General features: G+C 41.4%; 2 protein-coding genes and 1 long non-coding RNA gene across 9 annotated transcripts in view; 1 reads left to right on the top strand and 2 right to left on the bottom strand.

Moving 5' to 3' along the window:
- LOC115010567 (lymphocyte antigen 75-like) lies at positions 1-21,182 on the bottom strand. 7 transcript variants are annotated; one of them, XM_029435214.1, is made up of 12 exons: positions 20,939-21,182; positions 19,405-19,476; positions 19,060-19,283; positions 18,099-18,195; positions 17,788-17,822; positions 14,552-14,703; positions 5,639-5,712; positions 4,276-4,466; positions 3,483-3,702; positions 2,679-3,020; positions 2,276-2,373; positions 1-1,026 (listed from the first exon to the last, which is right to left on the bottom strand). In XM_029435214.1, exons 7-12 carry the CDS (start codon positions 5,694-5,696, stop codon positions 895-897), a joined length of 1,041 nt encoding a protein of 346 aa, XP_029291074.1. In that variant the 5' UTR covers positions 5,697-5,712; positions 14,552-14,703; positions 17,788-17,822; positions 18,099-18,195; positions 19,060-19,283; positions 19,405-19,476; positions 20,939-21,182; the 3' UTR covers positions 1-894. The 7 variants fall into 7 exon arrangements, 6 of the variants coding, with proteins under 6 accessions (XP_029291074.1, XP_029291075.1, XP_029291076.1 ...); XM_029435215.1 differs by having other exon boundaries at positions 14,552-14,664; XM_029435216.1 differs by lacking the exon at positions 17,788-17,822 and having other exon boundaries at positions 14,552-14,664.
- LOC115010576 (ER degradation-enhancing alpha-mannosidase-like protein 2) overlaps positions 18,065-27,516 on the top strand; it is an 18,732-nt gene continuing 9,280 nt past the window's right edge. Inside the window, exons 1-4 of the mRNA XM_029435236.1 lie at positions 18,065-18,198; positions 19,080-19,212; positions 19,358-19,482; positions 19,559-19,757. Coding sequence (XP_029291096.1) covers positions 19,176-19,212; positions 19,358-19,482; positions 19,559-19,757 — 361 coding nt within the window. The 5' untranslated portion in view covers positions 18,065-18,198; positions 19,080-19,175. The remainder of the gene's footprint in view (positions 18,199-19,079; positions 19,213-19,357; positions 19,483-19,558; positions 19,758-27,516) is intronic.
- Positions 23,097-26,762, bottom strand: LOC115010581 (uncharacterized). The gene is made up of 3 exons (XR_003832492.1): positions 26,460-26,762; positions 25,858-25,997; positions 23,097-23,882 (listed from the first exon to the last, which is right to left on the bottom strand). It is a non-coding gene; the product is annotated as an uncharacterized LOC115010581 (long non-coding RNA).

The following is a 27,516-nucleotide window of genomic DNA, read 5'->3' as shown; positions in this document are numbered from 1 at the left end:
AATAACATTACTTTATTGGATATAGTTTTTATTTCATGATGACATTTCCCCCAAAGACACTTTCAAAACCAAAAGATATTTAGTTCATGATCATTTGTGACAAAACAAGCATCAAGTCTTAATATTTAAGAAGCTGGAACCAGCGGAGATTTAGCATTTTATCTTAGAAGATGTTACAGTCACTTAAGAAAAGTCACATGTTTGCATCTCTAACAAAGTGACAGCATAAGAATAATACATACAATTAACATTAAAGGTCATTTTTTAAAATGTATTTATTTTTTATTCTTACAATATTATCTTACCTATTAATTTAATCATATCTGATCTATAAAATGTCAGAAAATAGAAAAGTTCCCTGTTATAAAACCCCAGAAACAAAGCAGATGAATAATAAATGTCTTGTTTTAATCAGCATACATGTAATTATCTTTCTGTAAACTACTTTTAAGATATTCTGAGACATAACAGCGAGACAACAACACATTTGTGATGCAATATTACTCTCAAATTAAGAAATATTTATCTTTCTCATGTAAATAGATTTTAAAGATTCTTCACAACGTCATCTTTTTTATTGGTGATTTTTCCACTGGAGTTGCCTTCAGTGAAATCTTATTTTATCTTATAGTTTCTTATCATATTGTATTTAATCTAATCATATAAAATGTCAGAACATAGTAAAGATGCCTGTCATTATATCCCACAGGTCAAGCAGATAAATGCAACAGTCTAAAGAACACAGACATGAAGTTCATGACCATATATAACAAAGAAAAGCATCAAATCAGAATAGTTGTGACTAATCGACTAATCAGCTGATTGTTCAGCTCTATTCTGAGCCGTTACATGACGACTTAGAGGAAAGAAAGAAAAACAGACAGAGATTCCACATTAAAGCTCATCCTTCGTCTTCTCCTCCTCCTTCGTCTTCTTCTCCTTGTAGAAGACTTTTCCATCAGGCTGCTTCTTCCAGTTCACTTGGATGTTCTCATCCAATCCCTGGTCCTTCAGCTTCTGTTTGATCTGAGATACAAAACTCCTCCTCATCATCATCATCATCATCATCATCCTGATCATCAGCATCCTCATCATCATCATCATCATCCTGATCATCACCATCCTCATCCTCACCATCACCATCCTCATCACCATCCTCATCATCATCATCATCATCCTCCTCATCACCATCCTCATCACCATCCTCACCATCCTCATCACCATCCTCCTCATCATCCTCATCACCATCCTCCTCATCATCATCATTATCCTCATCATCACCATCCTCATCATCCTCATCATCACCATCCTCATTATCCTCATCATCCTCATCCTTATCATCCTCATCATCATCATTATCCTCATCATCACCATCTTCATCATCATCATCATTATCCTCATCATCACCATCATCATCATCCTCATCATCATCATTATCCTCATCATCACCATCTTCATCATCCTCATTATCCTCATCCTCATCATCATCTTCATCATCCTCATCATCATCATCCTCATCCTCATCATCCTCATCATGCTCATCCTCTTCATCATCCTCTTCATCATCCTCATCCTCATCATGCTCATCATCCTCATCCTCTTCATCATCCTCTTCATCATCATCATCATCCTCATCATCATCATCATCCTCATCTTCATCATCATCCTCATCTTCATCATCATCCTCATCTTCATCATCCTCCTCATCCTCTTCATCCTCCTCAACATCATCCTCATCCTCATCATCATCATCATCCTCATCATCATCATCATCCTCATCTTCATCATCCTCCTCATCCTCCTCAACATCATCCTCATCCTCATCATCATCATCCTCATCCTCCTCATCATCCTCATCTTCATCATCCTCCTCCTCATCATCCTCATCATCCTCATCATCCTCATCCTCATCCTCATCATCCTCATCATCCTCTTCATCCTCTTCATCCTCCTCCTCATCCTCCTCATCATCCTGCATATGTATGACTGATTGTTATTTGAGCAGCGCTCTGCTGAAGTCCTGTCCTGTATTTGGACAAAGTGTTGTAATGTATAATGGAAACAGCTTTTCAATGTCATTTACTGAATGTTCTTATTTTGCAGAGTTTAATATGTTTAAATATCTCTTCATGTGTTTCCTACCTCTTCTGTCTCTTGTACTGCTGTAATGTGAATTCCCCCTCTGGAGATCAATAAAGTTTTATCTCATTTGAATTTGCTTTAAAGATTCATCTGGTTGTTCTGTTTCTTCATAAAAGTATAAAAGATGATTTACCGTCAGCAACATGTTCTCCAGCACAGCAGGGTCGTCCAGATCCGCAGAGGAGCTTTTCTCCACCTTCAGTTTGAACAATTTCAACTCTTGCTTTGGAACTGAAGACACAAACAAACTTCATCAGTCACAACATTTATTGTTGGTTCTTTTTTCAGCAGACTCAGTTTTTCCATATAATTCTGACATTCCTCTGGATTTCATGTGTTTAAACAGTGACAGAGAAAATGTGGTATTTTCAGCATTAAGTCAAAGTGATCATCTGCATATGATCAACATCATTAGAGTTCAACTTTATCATCCAGAATTAGATATTTTGTGTTGTTTGTTATATTATCATTCAGGACATTTGATGCTAAAGTGAAGTTTAATCTAAATACTATTTGAATCATGGGTTACCACTCACGTGGACTGTAGCAGATGAACGGGATCTGCCACTCACAGGGAGCGTCCCACCATCGTCCAGAGGAGTTGAATTGTGCAAACACACAAGCCTGATTGTTCCCATAGTTGTTAGGCTGCCCAGCCTTCCAGAAGCTAAATGTGGAGTCACTTCCATCCGACCACTTCCAGGAGTCTCTGGAAAGTCCGATCCAGGCTAGGCCCCCAGCAGGTACCAGATCCTGTATCTTCTGGTTCTCTGCCATGTTCCTCACACTGGCCAGGTCTGTGTAGTTTGCTCTGCAGTAGCTCTGGGCCTCAGTCCATGTCATCGGGATGTTGATCAAGACAAATGTCACATTCGGTCCTGAAAATGGACGACAGTGAAGTTCTGTGTAGAGGCACCATAACATACAGCCTGCCATCAGTAACACATCTGTGGTGCCTTTATAATATATAATATATGATCTTTAAATCACTGATATATAAGAAATCACATCAATGAAGTCATTCATTTGTAAACATTAAAATGTAAGACATCATCTTAATAAATGTTATTGAGTATTTCTTATCAGTCTCTCCACATGAATATAAATATATTAATAATTAAACAAAGAAAAGAGGAGCGACAGGCAGCAATGCTAGCAGGTAGAGAATACCTTTGCTGCCATATGTTTACTTATTATTTGCTTCTCAGTCGCCTGTAAAGGACTTTGAATTGAACTAAACTGTATGAACTGATTGACTGATACTATATAGGCTCAAAATAAAATAAAATAAATGAAGAGAAAGAAAAGAGAAGAGAAACTTCACAAGTTAGTATTCTCACCTCTGACATCTAAGCAGATTGCCGGATAAGATCTTTCACAACTCATGTCCCTCCATCGTCCCAGACGATCAATCAGTGTGCAGTTTTGGTTCCCTAAATAGTTGTCTGGTTGTCCAGGACCCCACAGTCTGAACTCTGTCTCTCCGGGTCTGTAGAAACTTCTGTCTGACAGTGACCACCTCCAGCTGTCCAGGTCATCGTAAAGACCTATCCAGATGTGCTGAAAGCAATATTTCATTGTGATATAAAGAATTAGACCCTGCTCTAGCTTTTGTTCAATGCAACATATTTACATAAACTTTGCATTCACAGTCTTGATACTGCCCATCAGTCTGATCCTCTACGACTTTATTACAGGATTTCATGATTCCTTTGGCTCAACTTTCAAAACAGTTTCAATTTGAAAGCTCTTAAAGATCAGGTTCACATTCTTTGTGTCTTAAAACAATATTCAGGTGTCATATAAGATAGAAACATGTTCATCATTCCTCCTCTTCATACTGGACTATAAGAGACGCTCTTGTGAAGCACTTTAATGTAAGTGATGAAGGATAACGTCCACTGCAGCTCAAAAGGGAAACACTGTCTGGTGAAACACAATGAGGGAGTTTTATACTAAAACACTTTATACTTCTACTCGACTACATTTTAGAGACATTGTGTACTTTTTACTGCGATACAGTTTAGTTATTAGTTACTATGTCGGGTCAGATTTTAACCTTTCAGACCACCTGTCACCAACATAATTATTAAAAAGGACTTTGAAATGAAAGAGATAGAAAAGTGAACTCACACGGCCGTAACGTGTGTTTTTAATTCTGCTTAAATCCACCATGTTGTTCAGGGTGTTCACATCCTCCATGTTGTGTACAGTGACCAGGTCCGTGTATTTCTCTCTGCAGTAACTTTGTGCTTCAGTCATGGTCTTCGGATCATAAATAAAATGGAACTGACGTTCAGCATGTGATGAGACAGCACACAGCCCTGTAGTGACACACACATGCACATTGATTAGATTTAGGCTGTAACTTGACTTTGTAACATCACATTTCAGTGTATTCAGACGTGTCATTGTAACTCAGTGTGGAGTTTAACATTTACATTTTACTCTAGTACTTTACATACCAGCAGAATTGTTTAGTATTTAGTAGTATTTCTGTTTTATGCTGCTTCATACTTCTACTACAGAACATTTTACACTGAAATATTTTTAAGATTTTACCTTAAAACAAATGATAGTAATCTTAAAATACAGTTAATCATTCTGTATTAAACTTAGTTTCTCCTCTTCTTATATGAATCATCTCACAACGCCTCAGATCTACCAGGTGACCCTCTGGAGGGGCCTGACCCTCAGGTTGGGAACCACTGGACTAAACTAGCCAAGTGTACACAAAGTAGTTAAAACTCCATCTGGAGCAGCTCCAACAGTAACGCTGCTCTAACATTGATCAGCATTAACAATCTAATGATGTCACATAGAATCAGATATCAGTCACTGGAGACATGTTACTGCTCAATGACTACTTTTACTGCTGATACATTAAGTACATTCAGGTACGTCAAGCCTGTCTTAAAACAATTCTCACAGGACAAAATGTACATCAAACAGGTTTTCGTGGATACAAGCGTCTGAAATGAGTTTGTCGGGTGTCTGGAGGAGCTCAGACCTCCGGAGGGAGTTAAGTTGCTCCTTTGAGACAAAAGAGGCCCGTTGAGGTTTTAGATTGTTGTGTTGGTTATTTTACTAAAGTAAAGGATCCGAGTACTTTTCTACCACTGAGTAAGTTATCTTCAGATATGGGTGAAAGCCCAGATCTAGCATCAGGGCAGATCTACCAGGGGCCAATGTGCCTGAGGGCTCCTGCATTTAGAACAAATACCAATAGAATGAGGTGGTTCACTGTTGTTCACTAGTGCAGGTATAAATAGTACCTGTGTACATTTTAATTGATTTATCCCTCGTTTAGTTTAAAGGATAATGGAGAGCTGTGGATCCTGCATCTTTCAGACGGATTCAAGATCAGTGTTCGTCTGCACATTAATTATAATATAACTGAAGTGTGTCACAATAGTGTTCAGATAAGAGTTCTGTTGCCACAATGATGTCTCAATGTACTGTAATCAAATAATATAAACACATATAAAACACTTGCCTGGTGCAGCCATGATGAGCAGAAGAACTACGTCCATCGTTGTTTGCTCTCTGTTCATTTGATGTGTGTTGCGGCTGTTGAAAGAGTGTATTGTGTGAGACATACAAGGCTTAAAGTACGCCAGCATCATTTGACTTCATGCAAATGGTCCAACAATGCTCCTCACCACATCCAATCTTAAGACGACAGGCCCATGGACGCACAGACGGGTGCAAGTACCTTTTCTACTTACAGAACGTGTCGTCTGAAACCAGCAGTGACAGTTGTGCTGCGCTATCGGCCGCTTTGTGTGGTGTAAGATAGAGAGGGCCCTAAGAGTCTACAGTCAGGATAGCAGCTCTGCAAGGTTGAACTTGGGCTAAATGCTCACACGCTGATAATAAGCAGGTTTAGTGTTCACCTTGTTTACAATTCACCTATTGTTGGAGAAAATGTTCATCCAGCAAGTACTTTATACCTAGCATAAATGATAAAACTCTGCACTCACAGCAGGTCTGGAGCACGGTGACAATGCTGAATGAGCAGGTTCTTTTTAGAGGGAAACATTAAGTTACCAAATTAACCCAGACATGACAGATTTACTTTAAGACTAGAACTAGACCAGAACTTCAACAGTTTATAGGATTTAAAGTGTTCGAGGAAGAGGTCCAGACTTCACTTCTGGCCGGAGAAAATACATTTTCCTCAACACTATTAGCATGCTAACATTTGCTTATTAGCACTAAACACAAAGTGCAGCTGAGGCTGATGGTAATGTTGTTCATTTTGAAGTTATTTTATCATAAATCAAAAAATTGGACCAAAGATCAAAAACATCAGTTCATCCTCTGGGGACCATGAATGTGTGCAGCAGGTTTCACATCCAAAAGTTGGTGAAGATGTTTCAATAAAGAGCTAAAACGTCGACTTCATGGTGGAGCTAGTGGAAAAGTCAGAGGATCAACAAAGGTCTTAAAATGCCTCCTCTTGGGACCCTAAATATCCGTAGTAAATGTCCTGACAATTGCTCTTATTGTTATCAAGATGTTTCAGACTGAACCACAAAAGTAAACCTAACTGTGGCTTTAGAGTAAAAGTCAAGGATTCACCAAAGTCGGTAGGATTCATCCTCTGGGGATCATGAATGTCTGAACATAATTTCCATCCAACACATCCAATAGTTGTTGAGATATTTCAGTCTGGACCAAAGTGGTGGACCAACAGACTGACTGCCTTCCCTAGAGCTGCTAGCATGGCTTAACATTAACAGAGAGGGAAATAGAAAAGATAAGAAAATGTATTAGTTGCTTTATTCTCCTTTCTGCTTCTTTAACACAAGTGTAAGTGTTGGGATCCTCACAGCATTCAGATTGAGCTATTGGACTGAATTTCTCATGATCCTTTGAATCAAGACCCTCCCTTGTTGTAGAATTATTTATTCGGCAAGTACTTTGTATCAAACATAAGATGAAAGTGTGTAAAATGACAATGATGTTCAATGTACATAGTCTTGTGTATGAAAGGATATACATGTATATCTTCATGGAGAAGCGGGGAGGGGCATATATGAGAAGTGTAGTGTAAGGGAGGAAGTGCAGATATGACGTCGTAGGTTCAGAGTAAGTTCATGTTTGAAAAAGCTCCGTATGGCAGAAACGTGTGCTGGCGTATACGAGTCCAAATATGTCCAACTTTTCATCGGATCGGAAAAGTGAAGCGCATGTCTAACCTATTGATAGCGTATCACTTACTTATACAAAATGTATCAGACGAATGCCCAACGAATGCATAACGTATACAAAATATCGGCAACATGCTGGTGTACGTTGATATAAGGCATAAGTAGTATTCGTTAAGAGCAGGCGGTGTTACGCTGGGGTGCGTTGTTGAACGCTGAGGCCGTGAAAATGTTTTGAGCATGTTCAAAATGTTCGGACGTACGTGTGCTTCATAAGTTATGCAGACGTTACACATAAGTTTGTTACGTTAGACATACGTGAATACGTGTTTCTACAGTACAGCTAGCGTTTTGAGAGCTTATTGGGGTTTGAATATAGTATGTAGGGTCCCTGTGAGAAGCTCATCCTCACTTCTTCACAGCACGTCTTGATGAATACATCAACCCAGCATCAGAGAGCATGGAGGATGCTGAGAGGCTGCGACAAGAGTACATTCTGTTCTCCAGCATCAGCATGATGTGAACCAATTGGCACTTTTCCAGCTCCGTTGGCCAGACGCTCTTATACCTTTTGTATAAGTAAGTAATACGCTATCAATAGGGTTGACATACGTATCATAATTCGTTATGTATACGTCAACAAAAACACAGCTGTGGAAAAGTTGGACGTATTTGGAATTTTGAGCTACTTTTCATATACGCCGGCATATGTTTCTTCCATACGGAGCTGTGTGACAGGGCCCTAAGCACAAAATGGTGGAGGAATACTGAGGGTGGGGTTTTGAGACTCTAGCAAAGACTGTACCGCACCAACCAGCTTCACGCTATCACGACATGTGAAGAATACGGCCTCAGGCCCCACAGATGCAGACGCTGAATCAGGAGTTTGAGAGACAGGTGGCGCTCCATGATTTATGGATATAAAAAAGTAGATGGTGGGAAACTGAGGACCTTATGACCTTTTATTTCCACGAGAGATATGGGGGGTATAAAGGGAAACACAGAACGTAAGAATTGTAGTGCTTTCAGCTGGCTGAAACCTATTTATGTCAGAACAAACTCTGTGTATTCAACTTGATTCTTCTTCAGTGAACTTAATTGAATATGTTGTAACTTTAAAGACTAGAACTAAACCAGAACTTCTACAGCTTATTAAAATGAAAGTGTTTGAGGAAGAGGTCCAAACTTCTTTTTGGCGCGAAGGAAGATACTTTTTCCCCCGACACCCTCACATCCTGCAACCTGACGTCACCTTTCACACGTAGGTGTGAAAACTCAGCTGATATACCCAAAACACAGCCATGTCTTCTTTCTCTTCCCACGACGGAACATCCTGGTGCATCAGCCCAGTGGAAGCACAGCTGAAACAGCACAAAGACACAAGGACTCGACCGGCAGCACGCCGCACAACAAAGCTTCCTTCATCTCAAAGGATTCACCAGCTGAGCTAAGAGCTGAGAGCTCAGTAGCCTTTCCATTCATGAACTGAACTTCCACTGGGCATAGTATATGATTTAGTATACATGAAGTTTACACGGCTTAGTAAACATTGAACTGCTATACTGTTGTAAATGTATAGCAGAATAAACAAATGCCCTTTTTCTTATTTCTATTCAGACATTTGGGACAAAAAGCAACAAGAAGTCCTGAGAACACAAAGAGGTTTTGTCCGGCACTTTTCTGCGTGGTTGAGACACAAAGACTGTATGTGAGCAGAAGACCAAGAATTGCTTTATATATTAATGTGTACCAATGTCAGAGCCTACAGGTGGTCAGAGCAAACTCTAAACTTTACTTTAATGAACCTCAGGGAAGCAAAGTAGGCTGTGTCAACCACATGAAGACAGTGAGCAGAGGTATGCATACATTAACACAATAAACTGAGCTCTAAACAGACTAGTTACCAGCCCGATGTCAGATCTGGTCTTCCACAGTGCTCTCAGGGCTCTCAGGGCTCGGCGCTGCGTTTTCAAACGTTGCGTCTCCTGCTAGTAAACTCAGCGTGGCGAACTCCAGGATGAAGGTTCCCACGCCGGCGGTACAAGTGACGGGTGTTTCGGTGGACTGACTCCGTTCAGCAGGTTCACCGTACCGTACGGCATGCCGGTGGGAGTCTGGAACGATGACATCATCAAACAACGTGTTATTGCTGCAGCAGATACAGCACAGGGATTCTTGTTGCATTTTAAGAAATGATGTAGTTACAGAGCACAACAAATGCAAACAAGCTCCAGCACACTTTCTTACTTGAAAGATAAATGTATTCATTTTGGTACTACACCTTTAACAGACGAACTTTAGTACCAACACTTTTTTTGTTGAAGTTTGACAGTGTTCAGGAGTTTATCTGCAACTGTTGAGCTCCTCGTCCCTCTCATACACATCTGTCTCATGAAAGAGATGTGCTCAGTGTTTGTGTGCTCATAGTTACAGAGCAGACACAATAAAATACAATTAATATAAGATAAAATAATAATAAACAAAACAGATACAATGTGACTTCATAGGATATAGTTGACAGATGAGGGAAACATTATAGCAAGAAAGAAAGAAAGAAACATGTCGAACAGACGTGTCCTCAAAACAACTTCTGATCTCAGTTTAAATTTGCAAAAATTTGCATTTAGTTTGGTTTGGTAGCACATAAACAAATTGAAGCCTATTTGTTTATATATATATCGCACTTTAAAAATACTACATTACAACTAAAGGTCTTGCATAAAACCACTGGTCGTCGACTCGAGCGGCTTTGCAAAAAGACTGGAATCTCAGTGCTAATCCAACTTTACACTGAACACCTACACCTCTACAAGAACGCTCTCTCCACCGCAAATACCTCCTACTACTCCAACCTCATCAGCACTGGTAAAAATAACACCAGAACCCTCTTTTTATTTCATTCTCAAGAGAGACCTGATCAAATGGCAACAGCAGCATACAAGTTACAGACGTACAGGACACTAAACAAAGAGGCAACAGTCAAATAAAGCATCATAAAGAAACCATAAAAGTGCATTTTCAATGACAAGAACAAACACCGACAGCTGATTTCTCTAGATTTTTTTAAATGAGTTTAAAATCTCCTCGGGGTATCAAGCTGGACAGCTTAAGTTCCTGCTGAAGCGTGTTCAAGGTTGAGGGGGCAGAGTATGAAAAGGCCTTTTTTCCAAGTTCCGTGCGAATTGACAGAGTGATGTAGTTTTGAGATTGTAGCCCATAGCTGTACTGTTTGTGTGATATGTAGATGGAAAGCAGTCCAAGAATAGATGTGTAGATGAATTTGTACCAGTGCAGAAATCTGCACACTGATAATGATGTCCAGTTGACTAGAGCAGTGGCCCCCAACCACCGGTCCGGTCCGTACCGCATTTGGTACCGGGCCGCACAGAAAGAATGAATAAAAAAATATTTTATTTTGAAAGAGGTTTTATTTTGGAAAATCACCAGATACATCCATGTCAGTCACGTGATACTTTACTTCAAAATGTAAGCGCACAAGCAACAATGAGTGGAAAACAAATGTCTTTAAGGAGCTTTTTTGGAAAATACCCAATGAGGAGGCAGAAGAAGAAGAGCCTTCCAAGAAATCGAAAGCTGCATTTAAAAGACAATATCAGAAGTTCTACTTAAAATACGTGTTTATCGCTACAGTAGATTCTCATGCGCCACTCTGCATAATACACAGGGTCGCACATGAGGCAACGAAGCCTTCAAAACTGCTTCGGCACCTGGAGACCAAGCACCCCCCATTAAAAGACAAGCCCTTGGCGTTTTTTGAAAGAAAAAAACATGAACAAGAAGGGCATAAACAACTACTGATGGTCACCACATCAACACATGCGAGTGCACTGAGAGCATCATACTTAGTGACTAACCGTATTGCTAAGAGAAGAAACCTTTTACTATAGGTAGTGTGCAAACACGTGACAAAACTGTGTGACGCATGTGTGCGACGCCATTTTGGATGAAAAACAAATCAACAATGGCGTCTAAAGCGAACAACAATACAACTCCGACTTCAAAGTATTGTGACTCTCTGGAGTCCTCTGCAAAGGCAAGATTCAGAGAAAAAGTCCAAATTTGCAACCTTGACCCGTACACGCTAAAGCCGTCGGATTATATTGAGGATTTAGATTCATTACCGCCGATTGAATATCCGGATATTGTGAACTACCTTGTGTTACAAACGTTGTGGGCAACCAACGCACAAATGAAGGCATACAAGAGCTTAGATGCTTATAATGTCTTTGTTTCTGGCTGGGTTGGTAGTCTTCTTACCAAACCACTGAAAGATGACAGGGTGCTCGTCCATGCCCGTGTAAATCACTCTCAAAGAACTTGAGATACACCGCTCAAGCCGTGGTTTGTGAGTGAGAAGAGCGGCGATGTTATCCTCGCACACTGTGATTGTATGGCTGGATTAAGCGAAGCATGTTCTCACATTGGTGCTTTGCTTTTCGCAGGTGAAGTATTCTCAAGAATAAGCCAAACAAAAACATGCACAGAAGAAAAGAGCAAATGGCTGCCATCACATGTAAAGAAAGTGCCTTATTTACCAGTCAGCGATATGGAGAAGTAAGGTCTTACAGTGTTCGGGTATATCATATGCACAAATGTTTAACGTAGACATTGAAAACATAGCTTTAGCATGAGCTCTTACCAGATATAAAGTTGACGCCACACACACGGGTGAATTGTGCTTTTTCTTCTGTTAAATCCTCACGAGTTATGTTGCTAAACCAGCTGACGGCGTTCGGTAGACAGTAATTCATCCCTCTTTTGTGGATCATTGTTTTTGATGATTTTAGGAAATCTAAAGAACCTTTTCTCTGGGTCACGAGTAGCGTTATGACCACGAGTATACACTGCGCACACGATTGGCATTTTCTTTCAACCTTAGACGTTTAAATACAAAGAAAATTACGAAGCGTTGCAGCAACTCACACGTGAACTTGTTTCTAAAAAAAGAAGCCCAGTTTTAATTTCAGTTTCCTGAAAAGATTTTAAAGCAGAGGTTGTCGTCAATAGTATTTGTAGGTGTTGACAATTTCAATGGGGGTACCCTCTTGTCAACAGTCAGCCACCTACTTCAACCTGCTACAACTCTCCCTCCAGATGTCTCCACCCACCACCACAACGACTTCCTGCAATTCTTTGACACCAAAATCAACATCATCCACCATCAGCTGGCCTCATCCTGCACTTCCAAGTGATCCACCTTGGATGGTTACCACCGGCCAACCATTCACCAGCACCCTGTAACGGTACGATCAAGACGGAAGGGAGGTGGGACTCAATTGCACGACACAGAGGCAGACAAGTGTTGAATGGGAATAGTCTTTACTGAAAACTTTGCAGTTACTATGGTACACGCATAGACAGTTGATCATACAAATTATCAAGGGGTAATCCAGGAGCAGAGTCGGGTCACGGAAACAGGTTTGGTACACGGGCAGATACTCAGCGTAGCAGTACAGCAGACAAGGATCAGGCAAGGGCAGAATCGAGTCACGGAAACAAGGTCAAGGAAGCCGGGGAATCAAACGCTTGGGAAACAGGAAGACGGGACTAATGCTGGAACTCTTGACATCAAAGTACGAAGACGAACTGGCAACGAGAGACAAACAAAACAGACTCTATATACACACCAAGAACTGAGAGGGAACGAGACACAGGTGAGGACACTAACGAACAGATTGGGAACACCTGGGGGTAGGAAGTAGAAACAACAGAGAATAGGTAATTAACAAAATAAAACAGGAAGTACAAACACAACACAAAACATCTAACGAACAGGCCGACTTGGACTGTAAGGAATCTGGGTGTGACACTGGACGACCAACTGTCCTTCAGTGCCAACATCGCTGCAACAACCCGCTCCTGCAGACGCACTCTTTATAACATCAGGAGGATACGTCCCCTGCTGACTCAGAAGGCAACGCAGGTTTTTGTCCAGGCTCTTGTCATCTCACGCCTTGACTACTGCAACTACCTCCTTGCTCATTCAGAATGCAGCAGCCCGACTGGTCTTTAACCTCCCCAAGTTCGCCCACACTGCACCGCTCTTCCGCTCCCTTCACTGTGTCGGCCCAAATCTGCTTCAAGACGCTGGTGCTGGCCTACCGTGCTGTGAATGGATCAGGCCCTTCCTACATCCAGGCCATAGTTAAACCATACACCCCAGCTCGCTCACCTCGCTCTGCATCGGCCAATCGGCTCGCTACTCCCTCACTGCGAGCGGGACACAGATTCCCCTCAAACAAAACCCGCCTGTTTGCTACCCTGGCTCCAAAATGGTGGAACAAGCTCCCCATTGATGTCAGGTCAGCAGAAAGCTGTCACACCTTCCGTCGCAGACTGAAAACTCACCTGTTTCAACTTTACTTCAGCCAATGAAGTAGAAAAATAAATAAAATAAATCTGTTCTTTGTATGTTGCACTTACATTGGTTTGGCTTATTTGAGGCTATTGTTCTGCACTTAAATGATTTCACCTATTTGAAGCTAATGTACTAAAGATATCAGCTGTTCGGAGTTCAATCCTCATGATTGTTTGCACTTATTGTAAGTCGCTTTGGACAAAAGCGCCAGCTAAATGAACTGTAATGTAACATGTGCATCATTTAGGTGCCAGCCATGAACTAACAAAAAATAAATGAATAAATCTTCATCCATGGTGGGATGATGGGGGATAAATAGAGGGATAATGTGAGAGGTCATGAGGTGTTCAGGGAGTTATCTATACATGTTGAAATCAACAGGGAGGCTAACAAATGAATTTGAAGGAACAATTGTCCAGACACATGAAATCAGTGGCATTACTAACAGCTTCCAGTTCCAGCTATAGTAGCTGTGGTACTTGTACTTGTGAGATGTCTGTAATACTAATGGAACTATTTTAGCCTGAGCAGTCACAGTAGTGGTAGTGCTGTAGTTATAGAACCAATGGTCCTTGTAGTATCAGTTTTATATGAGGTTGTTGATTGTTACCGGTTTGTAAGGGCTTCAAGCTTAAGCTCATACGATTTCAATACTCTTATTAAATTAAACACACATCCGCTACACAACTCAGTGTACGAGTTGCCAGGTTCAGGTGCATCTGCCAAATAAAAACATTTGGTATTTCATTAATTTATAATGAGTAACCACTTATTCAAATTTAATCTAGCCGATGATCGATGGATGAAAAAAGGAAGGAATTTGCACGCGCACATCTTTCACTTCCTGACAGCTGACACAACAACAGCAGAAATCTACCTGTGCTCGTGTGTTTCCTTCACTTCGTGTTTTATTCAATTTCCTGTATCCCGCTCCCGTGTGTGTGACCCTGTCAGTTTGGCTGCTGAGCGATGCGGCGGCTCGTCAGTTCACTGAGGAGGAGATGGCTGCTGTCAGGTAACACAGAGACACTGAAACACATCCAGAGAAATACAGTGAAGTATTCAGTAGTTTACTTCAGTAAAAGTACTAATACCACACTGTGAAAAGACTCCACTACAAGTTAAAGTACTGCATTCAAATCCTTACATAGTAAAAGGAAAAGTATGTGAGTATAATCAGCAATATGTATTTAAAAGTATGAAAGTAAAAAAACATGAATTTTGCAATACATTTTCCCTGTTAGTGTTTCACTATTATATCTGATGTTTCTGTAAAGATATTCCTGCTGCATTAATGTGTGTGTTACATGTTCCTGTTACATTAATGTGTGTGTTGCATGTTCCTGTTGCATTAATGTGTGTGTGTTGCATGTTCCTGCTGCATTAATGTGTGTGTTGCACGTTCCTGCTACATTATTGTGTGTGTTGCACGTTCCTCCTGCATTAATGTGCGTGTTGCATGTTCCTGCTGCATTAATGTGTGTGTTGCATGTTCCTGCTGCATTAATGTGTGTGTGTGTGTGTTGCATGTTCCTGTTACATTAATGTGTGTGTTGCATGTTCCTGTTACATTAATGTGTGTGTTGCATGTTCTTGCTGCATTAATGTGTGTGTTACATGTTCCTGCTGCATTAATGTGTGTGTTACATGTTCCTGCTGCATTAATGTGTGTTACATGTTCCTGTTACATTAATGTGTGTGTTACATGTTCCTGCTGCATTAATGTGTGTGTTACATGTTGCTTCTGCATTAATGTGTGTGTTGCATGTTCCTGCTACATTAATGTGTGTGTTGCATGTTCCTGCTACATTAATGTGTGTGTTGCATGTTTATGTTACATTAATGTGTGTGTTGCATGTTCCTGCTACATTAATGTGTGTGTTGCATGTTCATGTTACATTAATGTGTGTGTTACATGTTCCTGCTGCATTAATGTGTGTGTTACATATTCCTGCTGCATTAATGTGTGTGTTACATGTTCCTGCTGCATTAATGTGTGTGTTACATGTTGCTTCTGCATTAATGTGTGTGTTACATGTTCCTGCTGCATTAATGTGTGTGTTACATGTTACTTCTGCATTAATGTGTGTGTTGCATGTTCCTGTTACATTAATGTGTGTGTTACATGTTCCTGTTACATTAATGTGTGTGTTACATGTTCCTGCTACATTAATGTGTGTGTTGCATGTTCATGTTACATTAATGTGTGTGTTGCATGTTCCTGCTACATTAATGTGTGTGTTGCATGTTCATGTTACATTAATGTGTGTGTTACATGTTCCTGCTACATTAATGTGTGTGTTGCATGTTCATGTTACATTAATGTGTGTGTTGCATGTTCCTGCTACATTAATGTGTATGTTCATGTTACATTAATGTGTGTGTTACATGTTCCTGCTGCATTAATGTGCGTGTTGCATGTTCCTGCTGCATTAATGTGTGTTGCATGTTCCTGTTACATTAATGTGTGTGTTGCATGTTCCTGCTTCATTAATGTGTGTGTTACATGTTCCTGCTGCATTAATGTGTGTGTTACATGTTGCTTCTGCATTAATGTGTGTGTTGCATGTTCCTGCTACATTAATGTGTGTGTTGCATGTTCCTGCTGCAATAATGTGTGTGTTGTATGTTCCTGCTGCATTAATGTGTGTGTTGCATGTTCCTGCTGCATTAATGTGTGTGTTACATGTTCCTGCTGCATTAATGTGTGTGTTGTATGTTCCTGCTGCATTAATGTGTGTGTTACATGTTCCTGCTGCATTAATGTGTGTTACATGTTCCTGCTGCATTAATGTGTGTGTTACATGTTCCTGCTGCATTAATGTGTGTGTTACATGTTGCTTCTGCATTAATGTGTGTGTTGCATGTTCCTGCTACATTAATGTGTGTGTTGCATGTTCCTGCTGCAATAATGTGTGTGTTGTATGTTCCTGTTACATTAATGTGTGTGTTGCATGTTCCTGTTACATTAATGTGTGTGTGTTACATGTTCCTGTTACATTAATGTGTGTTACATGTTCCTGCTGCATTAATGTGTGTGTTACATGTTCCTGCTGCATTAATGTGTGTGTTGCATGTTCCTGCTGCATTAATGTGTGTGTTGCATGTTCCTGCTGCATTAATGTGTGTGTTGCATGTTCCTGTTGCATTAATGTGTGTGTTGCATGTTCCTGTTACATTAATGTGTGTGTTGCATGTTCCTGCTGCATTAATGTGTGTGTTGCATGTTCCTGCTACATTAATGTGTGTGTTGCATGTTCCTGTTACATTAATGTGTGTGTTGCATGTTCCTGCTGCATTAATGTGTGTGTTGCATGTTCCTGTTACATTAATGTGTGTGTTACATGTTCCTGTTACATTAATGTGTGTGTTACATGTTCCTGCTGCATTAATGTGTGTGTTGCATGTTCCTGCTGCATTAATGTATGTGTTACATGTTCCTGTTGCATTAATGTGTGTGTTACATGTTCCTGTTACATTAATGTGTGTGTTACATGTTCCTGTTACATTAATGTGTGTGTTGCATGTTCCTGTTACATTAATGTGTGTGTTACATGTTCCTGCTGCATTAATGTGTGTGTTGCATGTTCCTGTTACATTAATGTGTGTGTTACATGTTCCTGCTGCATTAATGTGTGTGTTGCATGTTCCTGTTACATTAATGTGTGTGTTACATGTTCCTGTTACATTAATGTGTGTGTTACATGTTCCTGCTGCATTAATGTGTGTGTTGCATGTTCCTGTTACATTAATGTGTGTGTTACATGTTCCTGCTGCATTAATGTGTGTGTTGCATGTTCCTGCAGTGTGATGATTCATGAACACCGCAGGTCTGCTCATATTTTTAGTCTTTTACTTTAACTTTACATTTCTTCATTAGATGCTTCTGACACAAGAAAACAGTTTTTATCATTTGATGATTACATTTTATATTTATAATTGTAAAGTCTGTAAATCGTTCGTTCAAATGTTTGTTCTTTAGCTGCAATTTCTGTTTTTGTGTAACGTCAAGATCTTGTTATCTTTTGCGGATGATATTCAATATTGTCAAATAGAAATGAGCCAATAATGAATTATCTCCCCTCAATCTTTCCCCAACAGTTTCTCGCTCACTCTCATTGATGCTCTCGACACTCTTCTGGTAAGATCTGAAGAAAAAAAAATGTCATTCTGTAAACGTCTTAGATGACGTCTGATTATTATCAGAGACAAACTTTAGACTCCTGTCTGTGTGAAAGTGTGTTAAAGACTTTGACGTCAACGCCTCCGTGTTCAAAACCAACATCAGAGGTAAAGAGGAGGGGGCGGAGGAATTGTACCTTCATGTTAAGTAGTCAAACTAGCCTGTGTGTGTGTGTGTGTGTGTGTGTGTGTGTGTGTGTATGTGTGTCTGTGTAGTGGTGGGTGGTCTGCTGTCGGCTCACCTGTTAGCAGGACGTGCAGGGATGGACCTTGAGCCCGGTTGGCCCTGTTCAGGACCGCTGCTGATGATGGCCGAGGACGCTGCTCGAAAATTGTTGCCTGGTATAAACACACACCCACACCCCCACACACACACCTTTCATAAGTCACTAGAATAAATTACACAAATAGGCTTCAATTTGTTTATGTGCTACCAAACTAAATGCAAATCTTTGCAAATCTAAACTGCGATCGGAAGTTGTTTGGAGGACACGTCTGTTCTCACTCGATGTTTGTTAGTTTGATGAATAAGAATAAGTTCGTGTCACCAAAGTGAAGTGAGGGCAGATCTATGCACTGATCCCATATTCCAGAAGAAAGACACTTTATCGTAATAATAAGCGAGTCAACAATTAAATACATTACAAGGGATTAAAGGATGATAACTTAACTAACTCCAAATGTAAGAATCTGGTTAAGGAAAAATATGGAATGTAAAAGATGTGTAAACTGTGTGAGGTTTACAACACACAACATTTCTGATGATCCCTCGGTTAGATGTGACAGTTAAGACGATTGTGTGTGTTTGTGTATCTCTGCTACCCGCTTGTTGTTTCTTTCTTTCTTGATATAATGTTTCCCTCATCTGTCAACTATATCCTATGAAGTCACATTGTATCTGTTTTGTTTATTATTATTTAATCTTATATTAATTGTATTTTATTGTGTCTGCTCTGTAACTATGAGCACACAAACACTGTGCACATCTCTTTCATGACACAGATGTGTATGAGAGGGACGAGGAGCTCAACAGTTGCAAATAAACTCCTGAACACTGAAAACAAAAAGTTTTGGTACTAAAGTTCGTCTGTAAAGATTATTATTATTATTATTATTATTATTATAAATGCTATTTAAATAAAGAACTGCTGATTTACATGTTTCAATGTAGAAAACAAAAGTACAGGAAGGATCTTTGGACACCTGTCTGTCTCTCTGTCCAGGTGGGGAACCACATTGACAAGAAGTGGGTTGCTCAGGATGCGGGTATCGGAGCGGGGGTCGACTCCTACTTTGAGTATCTGGTGAAAGGAGCCATCATGCTGCAGGACGAGGAGCTGCTCAGCATGTTCCTGGGTAACGCTCACAGCCCTCTCATCTCGCTCAGCGTGCCTCTGAGCAAGGCACCACACAACCGCGCCTACATCCTAAAGACAGATAAAGAATGAAAAACAAAGCCTAAAGGATTTCAAATCAACATCTATGTGATGACTTTTCTCAGAGTACGATCGAGCCATTCAGAACTACACCCGGTTTGACGACTGGTACCTGTGGGTCCAGATGCACAAAGGAACCGTCTCCATGCCAGTTTTCCAGTCTCTGGAGGCCTTCTGGCCCGGCCTGCAGGTACAAACAGTACACTGAACTTAAGCTTCTGATAAATGCATAATACTGGTAAATATTCATTTCCTTTGTGTTTCAGTCTCTCCTGGGGAACTTGGACAGCGCAGTGAGAACCTTCCAGAACTATTACTCTGTGTGGAGACAGTTTGGAGGTCTGCCGGAGTTTTACAGCATCCCTCAGGGTTACACTGTGGAGAGAGAGGGATACCCACTGAGGCCAGGTGTTACGCCTCAGACACAGGGAAGGAAGACTCATACGCACGACTCCGGACACAATGGTAAAGCGTAAGAAAAACAATACTTTACTTCAATAAAACAGAATCTTAACTGAAAGCTCTCACTAGGAGGATAAACAAAGTTCTCTGAAAAAACACACTGGTACTTGGCACACTGGCACACACACACGCTATGACAAGGATAAGACAAGACGAACTGACACATGACAAGGGGAGACAGGACAATTTATACTAGAGGTGAGTGGGAACAGGTGGAAACAATCAGGGGCGGGGCAGACGCTGACGATGGTGGGAAACCACACAAGGACAGGACGTAAACACAAGACATGACACAAGGGAGGTGAACTCTACAAAATAAAACAGGAACACAAATCCAGAGTCATGACACCAGGTCAGTCCACCTACCTGTTACCCAGCAATGACGTGGAGAAGGAGGGAAACATATCAGCACACAGACACAGAAAGTCCCTTTAAATAAAGACGCTCTAGAGTCCTTGGAGGACAGAAACATCAAAGAACTTCCATAAATTTATAAATTAATATTATTTTCTTACTTTAAAACCAACATCAGTCCTGATAATAAATACTAAATATTCATTTAAAAGTGTTAACCCTTTAAATGTGAGTTTGTTAACATAATACCTGCACAAAATTCTTTATATTTTCTATCTACTAAATACAAGGGAAACATTTCTTTAACAGTCTGGGATATTTCAATGATGAGCAACAACATTGATTTTGATCCATTGCATCAAACACATAATACAGCAGCAGTGCCCCTCGTGGAAACCATGGGAACAGCACGTGTTTGCTCCGAAGGGCAAACATGAGAAAACGGCTCAATTTGGTGGAAAACAGTAAAAAGTACAATTTTGAAAGCAGGGCTCCAGATTGAAGCCTGATATGATAGCAAGCATGAATTATTCTGTAATGGTTGTGTGTTCAAATATTGTGGTTTTAATGGGTTTCAATCAATCAAGGCTGTGAGTTTATTATAGACTTATTATAGGAGCTGAGGTTCAACTTCCAAAATTCAGGAAATAGAAAAGAAAACTCACACCTTTGCTAAAATGTTTGCCCTGCGCATTAACACAGCCAACATGATCAAAAACAAAAAATACTCTTAGTGAGGCATAAGGGTTAAGATACACTTTTAAATAAACACAAAGATGAACCACATTTTAACGTTGCATTAAAACTTGGACGGGTTGTTGTGGTCCTACCTGTTCCCATGAGCTCTCTGTTGTCACGGTGACAGGGGCTGTTCTGGTCCTCACTCTTCCTCTCCGCCATGAAGTTGCCGCCCTGAGAAGATGACCACTTCCTTCTACAACAGCAGCAGCAGTCAGTGAAACACAAAACTTAGACACAACTTTCCTCCAGCTGCTGGTCCAGCTGCTGGTCCAGCTGATCGTCCAGCTGTTCGTCCAGCTGCTGGTCCAGCTGCTCGTCCAGCTGTTCGTCCAGCTGCTGGTCCAGCTGCTCGTCCAGCTGTTCGTCCAGCTGCTGGTCCAGCTGCCGGTCCAGCTGCCCGTCCAGCTGCCGGTCCAGCTGCCGGTCCAGCTGTTCGTCCAGCTGCTCGTCCAGCTGCTCGTCCAGCTGCTCGTCCAGCTGCTGGTCCAGCTGTTCGTCCAGCTGCTGGTCCAGCTGCCGGTCCAGCTGCCCGTCCAGCTGCCGGTCCAGCTGCCGGTCCAGCTGTTCGTCCAGCTGCTCGTCCAGCTGCTCGTCCAGCTGCTCGTCCAGCTGCTGGTCCAGCTGTTCGTCCAGCTGCTGGTCCAGCTGCTGGTCCAGCTGCTGGTCCAGCTGCTCGTCCAGCTGTTCATCCAGCTGCTCGTCCAGCTGTTCGTCCAGCTGCTGGTCGGAGTGGTAGTACTTGATGTGGTAGTGCAGCGGACGCGCCTTCCTGAACGACTTGGTGCAGCCGGCTGCGGGACACTTGAAGGGGTTGTGCTCCAACTCAATGGAGAGAATGTGTAACATTAATTGCAAAATGAATAAACAGAAATGTAGTAAATGTATGTATAATACGTAATGGGAAGTAATATATTTATATACACAGAGATGTCACATAGCAAAGTGTTCAGCAAACATCTGGTCATTATTTGGTTTATATATTCTTTGCAGTCAACATTTTGCCAATTTTAGATTCTAATAAATTCCTGTATCGCTGCAACTTGTGTTTAATATTTGAGAACTTTGGCTTCTTTTTTTGAATAACATGTTTATATAAAACTCAAAGTGAGCTTTCATAGAAATACTTGTTTTGTGCGGACCAACAGAACTCATGTAATGTATCTACACTTGAAACATTTAAAATGATACCCAGCTGTTTGGGATGTGTACCGTATGTGCTTTAATCCTTAATAAATGATAAGGCGCAGACGCATGACTTACAGTACCTAGCCCTCATTTACAATATAACTGTACAGTTTGTATGCAGTGTTTGTGTTTATGTGGAGCATAATGTTTTGTATAGTTTGTCAGAGCTCTTACGTGGCTCTCTGCTGAATTTGTGAGTGGTGGGCAGGTGGGCCTGGCGCTCCAACAGGACGTCTGAGAAAGATTGAGATAAACAGACAGAGCGTGCGGTTATAGGAGGACTAAAGAAATAAACATCATTTATAGCAATAACTATTGAATCAGTCCAGATAGAGGACGAGTCGTTGCTTCTTTTCTCCTCTCAAAAACTACACTTGAAAAGTTGAGCCATCCTCAGTTTGCAGAATAGCCAATAATGTTATTATATTATTTTCCATACGGTCAGTAAACATCTCTCTTGTGATGGATAAAGGGTATTGGAAATACATGCAGCGTAATGTCATGTATTATGTATTAATTAAATGCACAATATTTAATCTTCTGCCACTAGGGGTCTCTCAATCAAAGAAATAACAAAAGATGGAGTTTGGTGGCGTCGTTTAGCAGCGGTGCATCATGGGAGTTCATCAGGTCAGTCAGGTTGTCCTTGTTAGGATTCCTTCAGTGTTCATCGTTCAGGAGGTTTTTATCCACAGAGGCCTCCTGTAATTATTCGTGTCTGAAAGTCTCTGATGTTTACCTTTGTCGATGGAGGCGGGGTCAGGAGGAGCGGGCTGGGTGGAGTCGGCTGTGATTGGCTGATTCTGAGCTCCACCGCTTCTACCTGGAAGAGGAGTAGTTCATTAGTATTAGCTGCATGATTGTAGACGATGAAAGATTGTGTGTGTGTGTGTGTGTGTGTGTGTGTGTGTGTGTGTGTGTGTGTGTGTGTGTGTGTGTGTGTGTGTGTGTGTGTGTCCACATCAGTTCTTGTGGCGGTCTCGGGCTTCTAGCTGAGCTCCAACCTCAAAGGTGATTCCTGACCTGTCCGGGGGAGTCTTCATCTGGCACAAAGAGAAAAACAACTGTTATAAATGTACCTGCACAAAACTGTACAGCTCTACATTTTAAAAACAGATATATTATTCCAACGTTAAATCATTTTATTTGTTCATTTGTTCTTGTTTAGATTGATTTATAGTGTTTTATGTTTAAGGAGAAATAAACACGCTGACCTGTTGAAGAAGCTGTCAGTTATTTTATATCGATACATTGCTGTGAATTTGTTTTTAACTATCATTTGTTTAACATTTATTTATTTACAAGTAGTTTTTAATGTTTGAAGTGAAATAAAATACATTTATAAATACATGTGTGCTGCCTGTCTCACTATTCGGAAACATCCATAATGGAAGGCATTGAATGTCTGCAATTCAATTCATGACGTTGTTGCATTTGATTCGTTTAGATTTTCTGATTGCTATTCTTATATATATATAAAGAAGAAAGGAATATAAAATAATGTGTCGAGCTCTTCATACAGCAGCTGCCTCAGATATGAGACTGTCCCTGGGGTACAGATAATAGAGATAATATATTTACTCCAGTCCTCCAATAGAAATATCTTTAATGTGCTTTGTAGCTCGACTGCACCAGATCAAGTTGCTTCTGCAGGTTTATTTGCACAGCATGTTGTGCTCCGAACACATGGGCATGTGCGAAGGAGGATTTCTAAATCCTTCTCTAGAGGAAAGTATGCACATGTATAACATTCAGGTGACTCAGCAGAGCAGGTGAGGGGCCAGTCGAGGGTCTCGTTTCAGCTTCCAATCAAGAGTTTGGTACTTTTGAGGAGCTGCTTCCTTGTGCCTGGAACAAACACACGTGAATAATCAGATACACACACCCTTTGCTTTTGGGCCAAAACGCTTGCCGTTAATCTTCTGCAGTAACAGCGAGCAGAGTGATGCTTTTTCATAATTATATGACTTTGAATGGTTAGAATGTTAAAAATAAATACATTTTATAGAGTGGTGCAGCACTGAGCATTTGACCACTTCTGGTTCTCTCAAAGTCAACGTTTCTTTTTATGGGTTTTTGGGTAGAGGCCTGAAATAAATGTGGTTAACACAAGATAAAAAGATTTTAAAGTTTTGTTCTTCAACATAAAATACGTCAGTAAATATCCCACTTGTGAATTTTGAAGCTTTTACATGTCTTACAGGTTAGGTGGCTTATGACACTACACAACGTTGTGTAGTCGGTGTAGTCGAACCTCTGATTGAAGAGGAACAATGCGGATTCCGTCTTGAACAACGGACCAACTCTTCACTCTCGCAAGGATCCTGGAGGGGCCTGGGAGTACGCCCATCCGGTCTACATGTGTTTTGTGGATCTGGAGAAGGCGTATGACCGGGTCCCCCGGGTGATACTGTGGGAGGTGCTGCGGGAGTATGGGGTGAGGGGGTCACTTTTGAGGGCCATCCAATCCCTGTACGCCCAAAGTGAGAGTTGTGTCCGGATACTCGGCAGTAAGTCGGACTCGTTCCCAGTGAATGTTGGCCTCCGCCAGGGCTGCACTTTATCACCGATAGCCTCCTGTTCGTGATGTTCATGGATAGGATATCGAGGCGTAGTCTTGGAGGAGAGGGGTTGCAGTTCGGTGGCCTGAGGATCTCATCGCTGCTCTTTGCAGATGATGTGGTCCTTATGGCATCATCGGTCTGTGACCTTCAACAGTTACTGGATCGGTTCGCAGCCGAGTGTGAAGCGGTTGGGATGAGGATCAGCACCTCAAAATCTGAGGCCATGGCTCTCAGCAGGAAACCGGTAGATTGCCTACTCCGGGTAGGGAATGAGCCATTATCCCAAGTGAAGGAGTTCAAGTACCTCGGGGTCTTGTTTGCGAGTGAGGGCACGATGGATCGAGAGATTGGCTGGAGAATCGCAGCAGCGGGGGCGGTATTACAGTCACTTTACCATTGTGACAAAAAGAGAGCAGAGCCAGAAGGCAAAGCTCTCGATCTACAGGTCGACCTTCGTTCCTACCCTCACCTATGGTCATGAAGGCTGGGTCATGACCGAAAGAACGAGATCGCGGGTACAAGCGGCCGAAATGTGTTTTCTCAGACGGGTGGCGTCTCCCTTAGAGATAGGGTGAGAAGCTCAGCCATCAGGAGAGACTCGGAGTAGAGCCGCTGCTCCTTTGCGTTGAAAGGAGCCAGTTGAGGTGGTTCATCTAGTAAGGATCACCTGGGCGCCTCCTTAGCGAGGTGTTCCAGGCACGTCCAGCTGGGAGGAGACCCCGGGGAAGACCCAGGACTCGGTGGAGAGATTATATCTCCTCACTGGGAACGCCTCAGGATCCCCCAGTCAGAGCTGGAGGATGTGGCCCGGAGAATGGAAGTTTGGGGTTCCTTACTGGAGCTGCTGCCCCCGCGACCCAACCCCCGATAAGCGGTAGACGATGGATGGATGGATGGACAACGTTGTGAACACGAGCCCTCCTTTAGCTTAGTGGTGGTGACGTGAAGTCATGTGACCGGTGTGCAGTTTGTTTGTAGCCTAACGTTAGCTTTTTACTTCTAGTGATTGCATCTACGCTTTAGAAATCATCAAAGTGGTGTTAATATGTGGAGATTATCCTGCTGAACTAAAGGTGTAAGTATAATAAACTTATTTTCTGCCATAATTCAAAGTCTAATGGAAAAATCCCTTTTGGCTTTTTGTCGAGGGAACCAGTGCGATGCTAACTTCTGGGTCGGCCTACAAATATGTGTGTGTGTGTGGGGGTGTGTGTGTATGTGTGTGTGTGTGTGTGTGTGTGTGTGTGTGTGTGTAGTACATGTTGAGGTGTTTCTTGGCGGCATGTATTCGTAGTGTTTTCTCAGAGCAGTAGGTCTGGTACTCTTCCTCCTGCTGCTCCGTCATGTTGAGCTGCTTCTTGTGGTACCACTGCTGTTTCCTCTGCAGTTCCTGTGTCTCCTAAACAAAGAAACTACATCTTTAAGGTCTTTGTCCAGCATTGGATAAAAGATGCACAATAACGTAATAACAACTTCATCTTTAACTTTTACACTAAAGATATTAGTGTAGGCAGGTGGAGAGAGAGTTAATATTGTATCTTTAACATCAACACCTCCATATGGCCACACCCTCATTATGAATACATGGTAGAAGGTCACCTTCAGAAAAATGCTATGAACTCCAGTATATTCAACCTTTAGTCAAACTGAAACGCACTGCTACCTTGAATTAAAGATTTCTCTAAGTTTGAACTTTGAATATTGTTGGAAACATTTGGGATAATGTAAGTACACAATTCAGTAAAATATTTAATATAGATCGAGTCGCTTTTAGACATATTAATGTGGAAATGTTACATGTTATACGTTAAAGTTCCTGCAGTGAATAAGGGATATAATATACATCATGAGTGAACTTTACCTTTTCATAGCGTTCCTGAATGAGGTCGGCGTGCTCCACCAGTCTCTGTTTAAACTCGGCCAAACAGTCCTGGTGGAGCTGCTTGGCGTCTTCGGCGCTCAGAGTCTCTGTGTTGTCCAGCCGAATGAGGAGAGGAGCCAGGATGTCCTTCTCCTTCTCCTGCAGCCACCGCTGCTCCTCCGCATCCAGACGCTCCTGCAACGGCAGAGAAATGGTCGACAAAGGACGTCACAGACACGTGTTTGGCTTTCCTGAAGGTGTTAGCCTGCTTGGACGTATTCAACTCTACTTTTGTCAGAAAAAGGTGTTTTTTGGCTGTTGAAACTGAACGACATTGTCAAAGGCCATTTTAAATGTATTTAATATATAGTAGTTATTCAGTTGGTAGTGTTGTGGAAGTTTTCCTGCTTTACTCTGGAGAGATGTATATAAAGTCAAATAAATGGTGATAGAGACAGAGTTGTCTTTGTACATTTATTTGAGGCCTCAAAGACACAAGTCATACAGAGCACAGTGTAGTCTGCAGGAGAGCACGCAAAGGAAGAGAACACACAGAGATTTTATACACACTTGGTCCTCTGACTCTAGTGATAAACAGCATGGGACAGGGGACAATAAAACAGCAGTCAACAGGTGATTGATCAGCACACCTGTTATTTACTGTAAACAAGCAATAAACCAAAAACGATCTCTCTGTTAGATTACTTCCTTTTGATGTTTGTAAGGTCATTCCCTCCAATCTGAAAAACCCAGTCCTTTGAACTCAATCCTTTGATCTTTGGGTATATATGTAGATGCAGAGACATTTGCTTCTTTTATAACAGTTATGTAAACACTAAAGGAAGTGGCACACTCAATATTCTTTCTCAGTGAGTTAATCAGTTAATCAGGATGTTAATTTGAAGAGAGGATTGTCTGTGTCCTGTCTTAATCAGGATGTAAATAATGATGAGAGGACTGTCTGTGTCCTGTATTCTAAACGACACCCCCTTATTAACATGAAATGGCAGTTGGCCCTAGCTTGATAAGGGAACTTGTAAAGTTGTGCAATCATGCA

This window comes from Cottoperca gobio, chromosome 7 (assembly GCF_900634415.1).
Source record: "Cottoperca gobio chromosome 7, fCotGob3.1, whole genome shotgun sequence".
NCBI classification, from domain to species: domain Eukaryota; kingdom Metazoa; phylum Chordata; class Actinopteri; order Perciformes; family Bovichtidae; genus Cottoperca; species Cottoperca gobio.
Note: the sequence above shows the minus strand (reverse complement) of the source record. Positions and strands in the feature narration are given on the sequence as shown.

Coding starts and splice junctions, on each gene's coding strand:
- LOC115010567 (XM_029435214.1), bottom strand. CDS start 5,696: ATGAACAGAGAGCAAACAACGATGGACGTAGTTCTTCTGCTCATCATG. Junction 4,467..5,638: donor GCTCATCATGGCTGCACCAG/GCAAGTGTTTTA, acceptor GTGTCACTACAG/GGCTGTGTGCTGTCTCATCA. Junction 3,703..4,275: donor AAAACACACGTTACGGCCGT/GTGAGTTCACTT, acceptor TATTGCTTTCAG/CACATCTGGATAGGTCTTTA.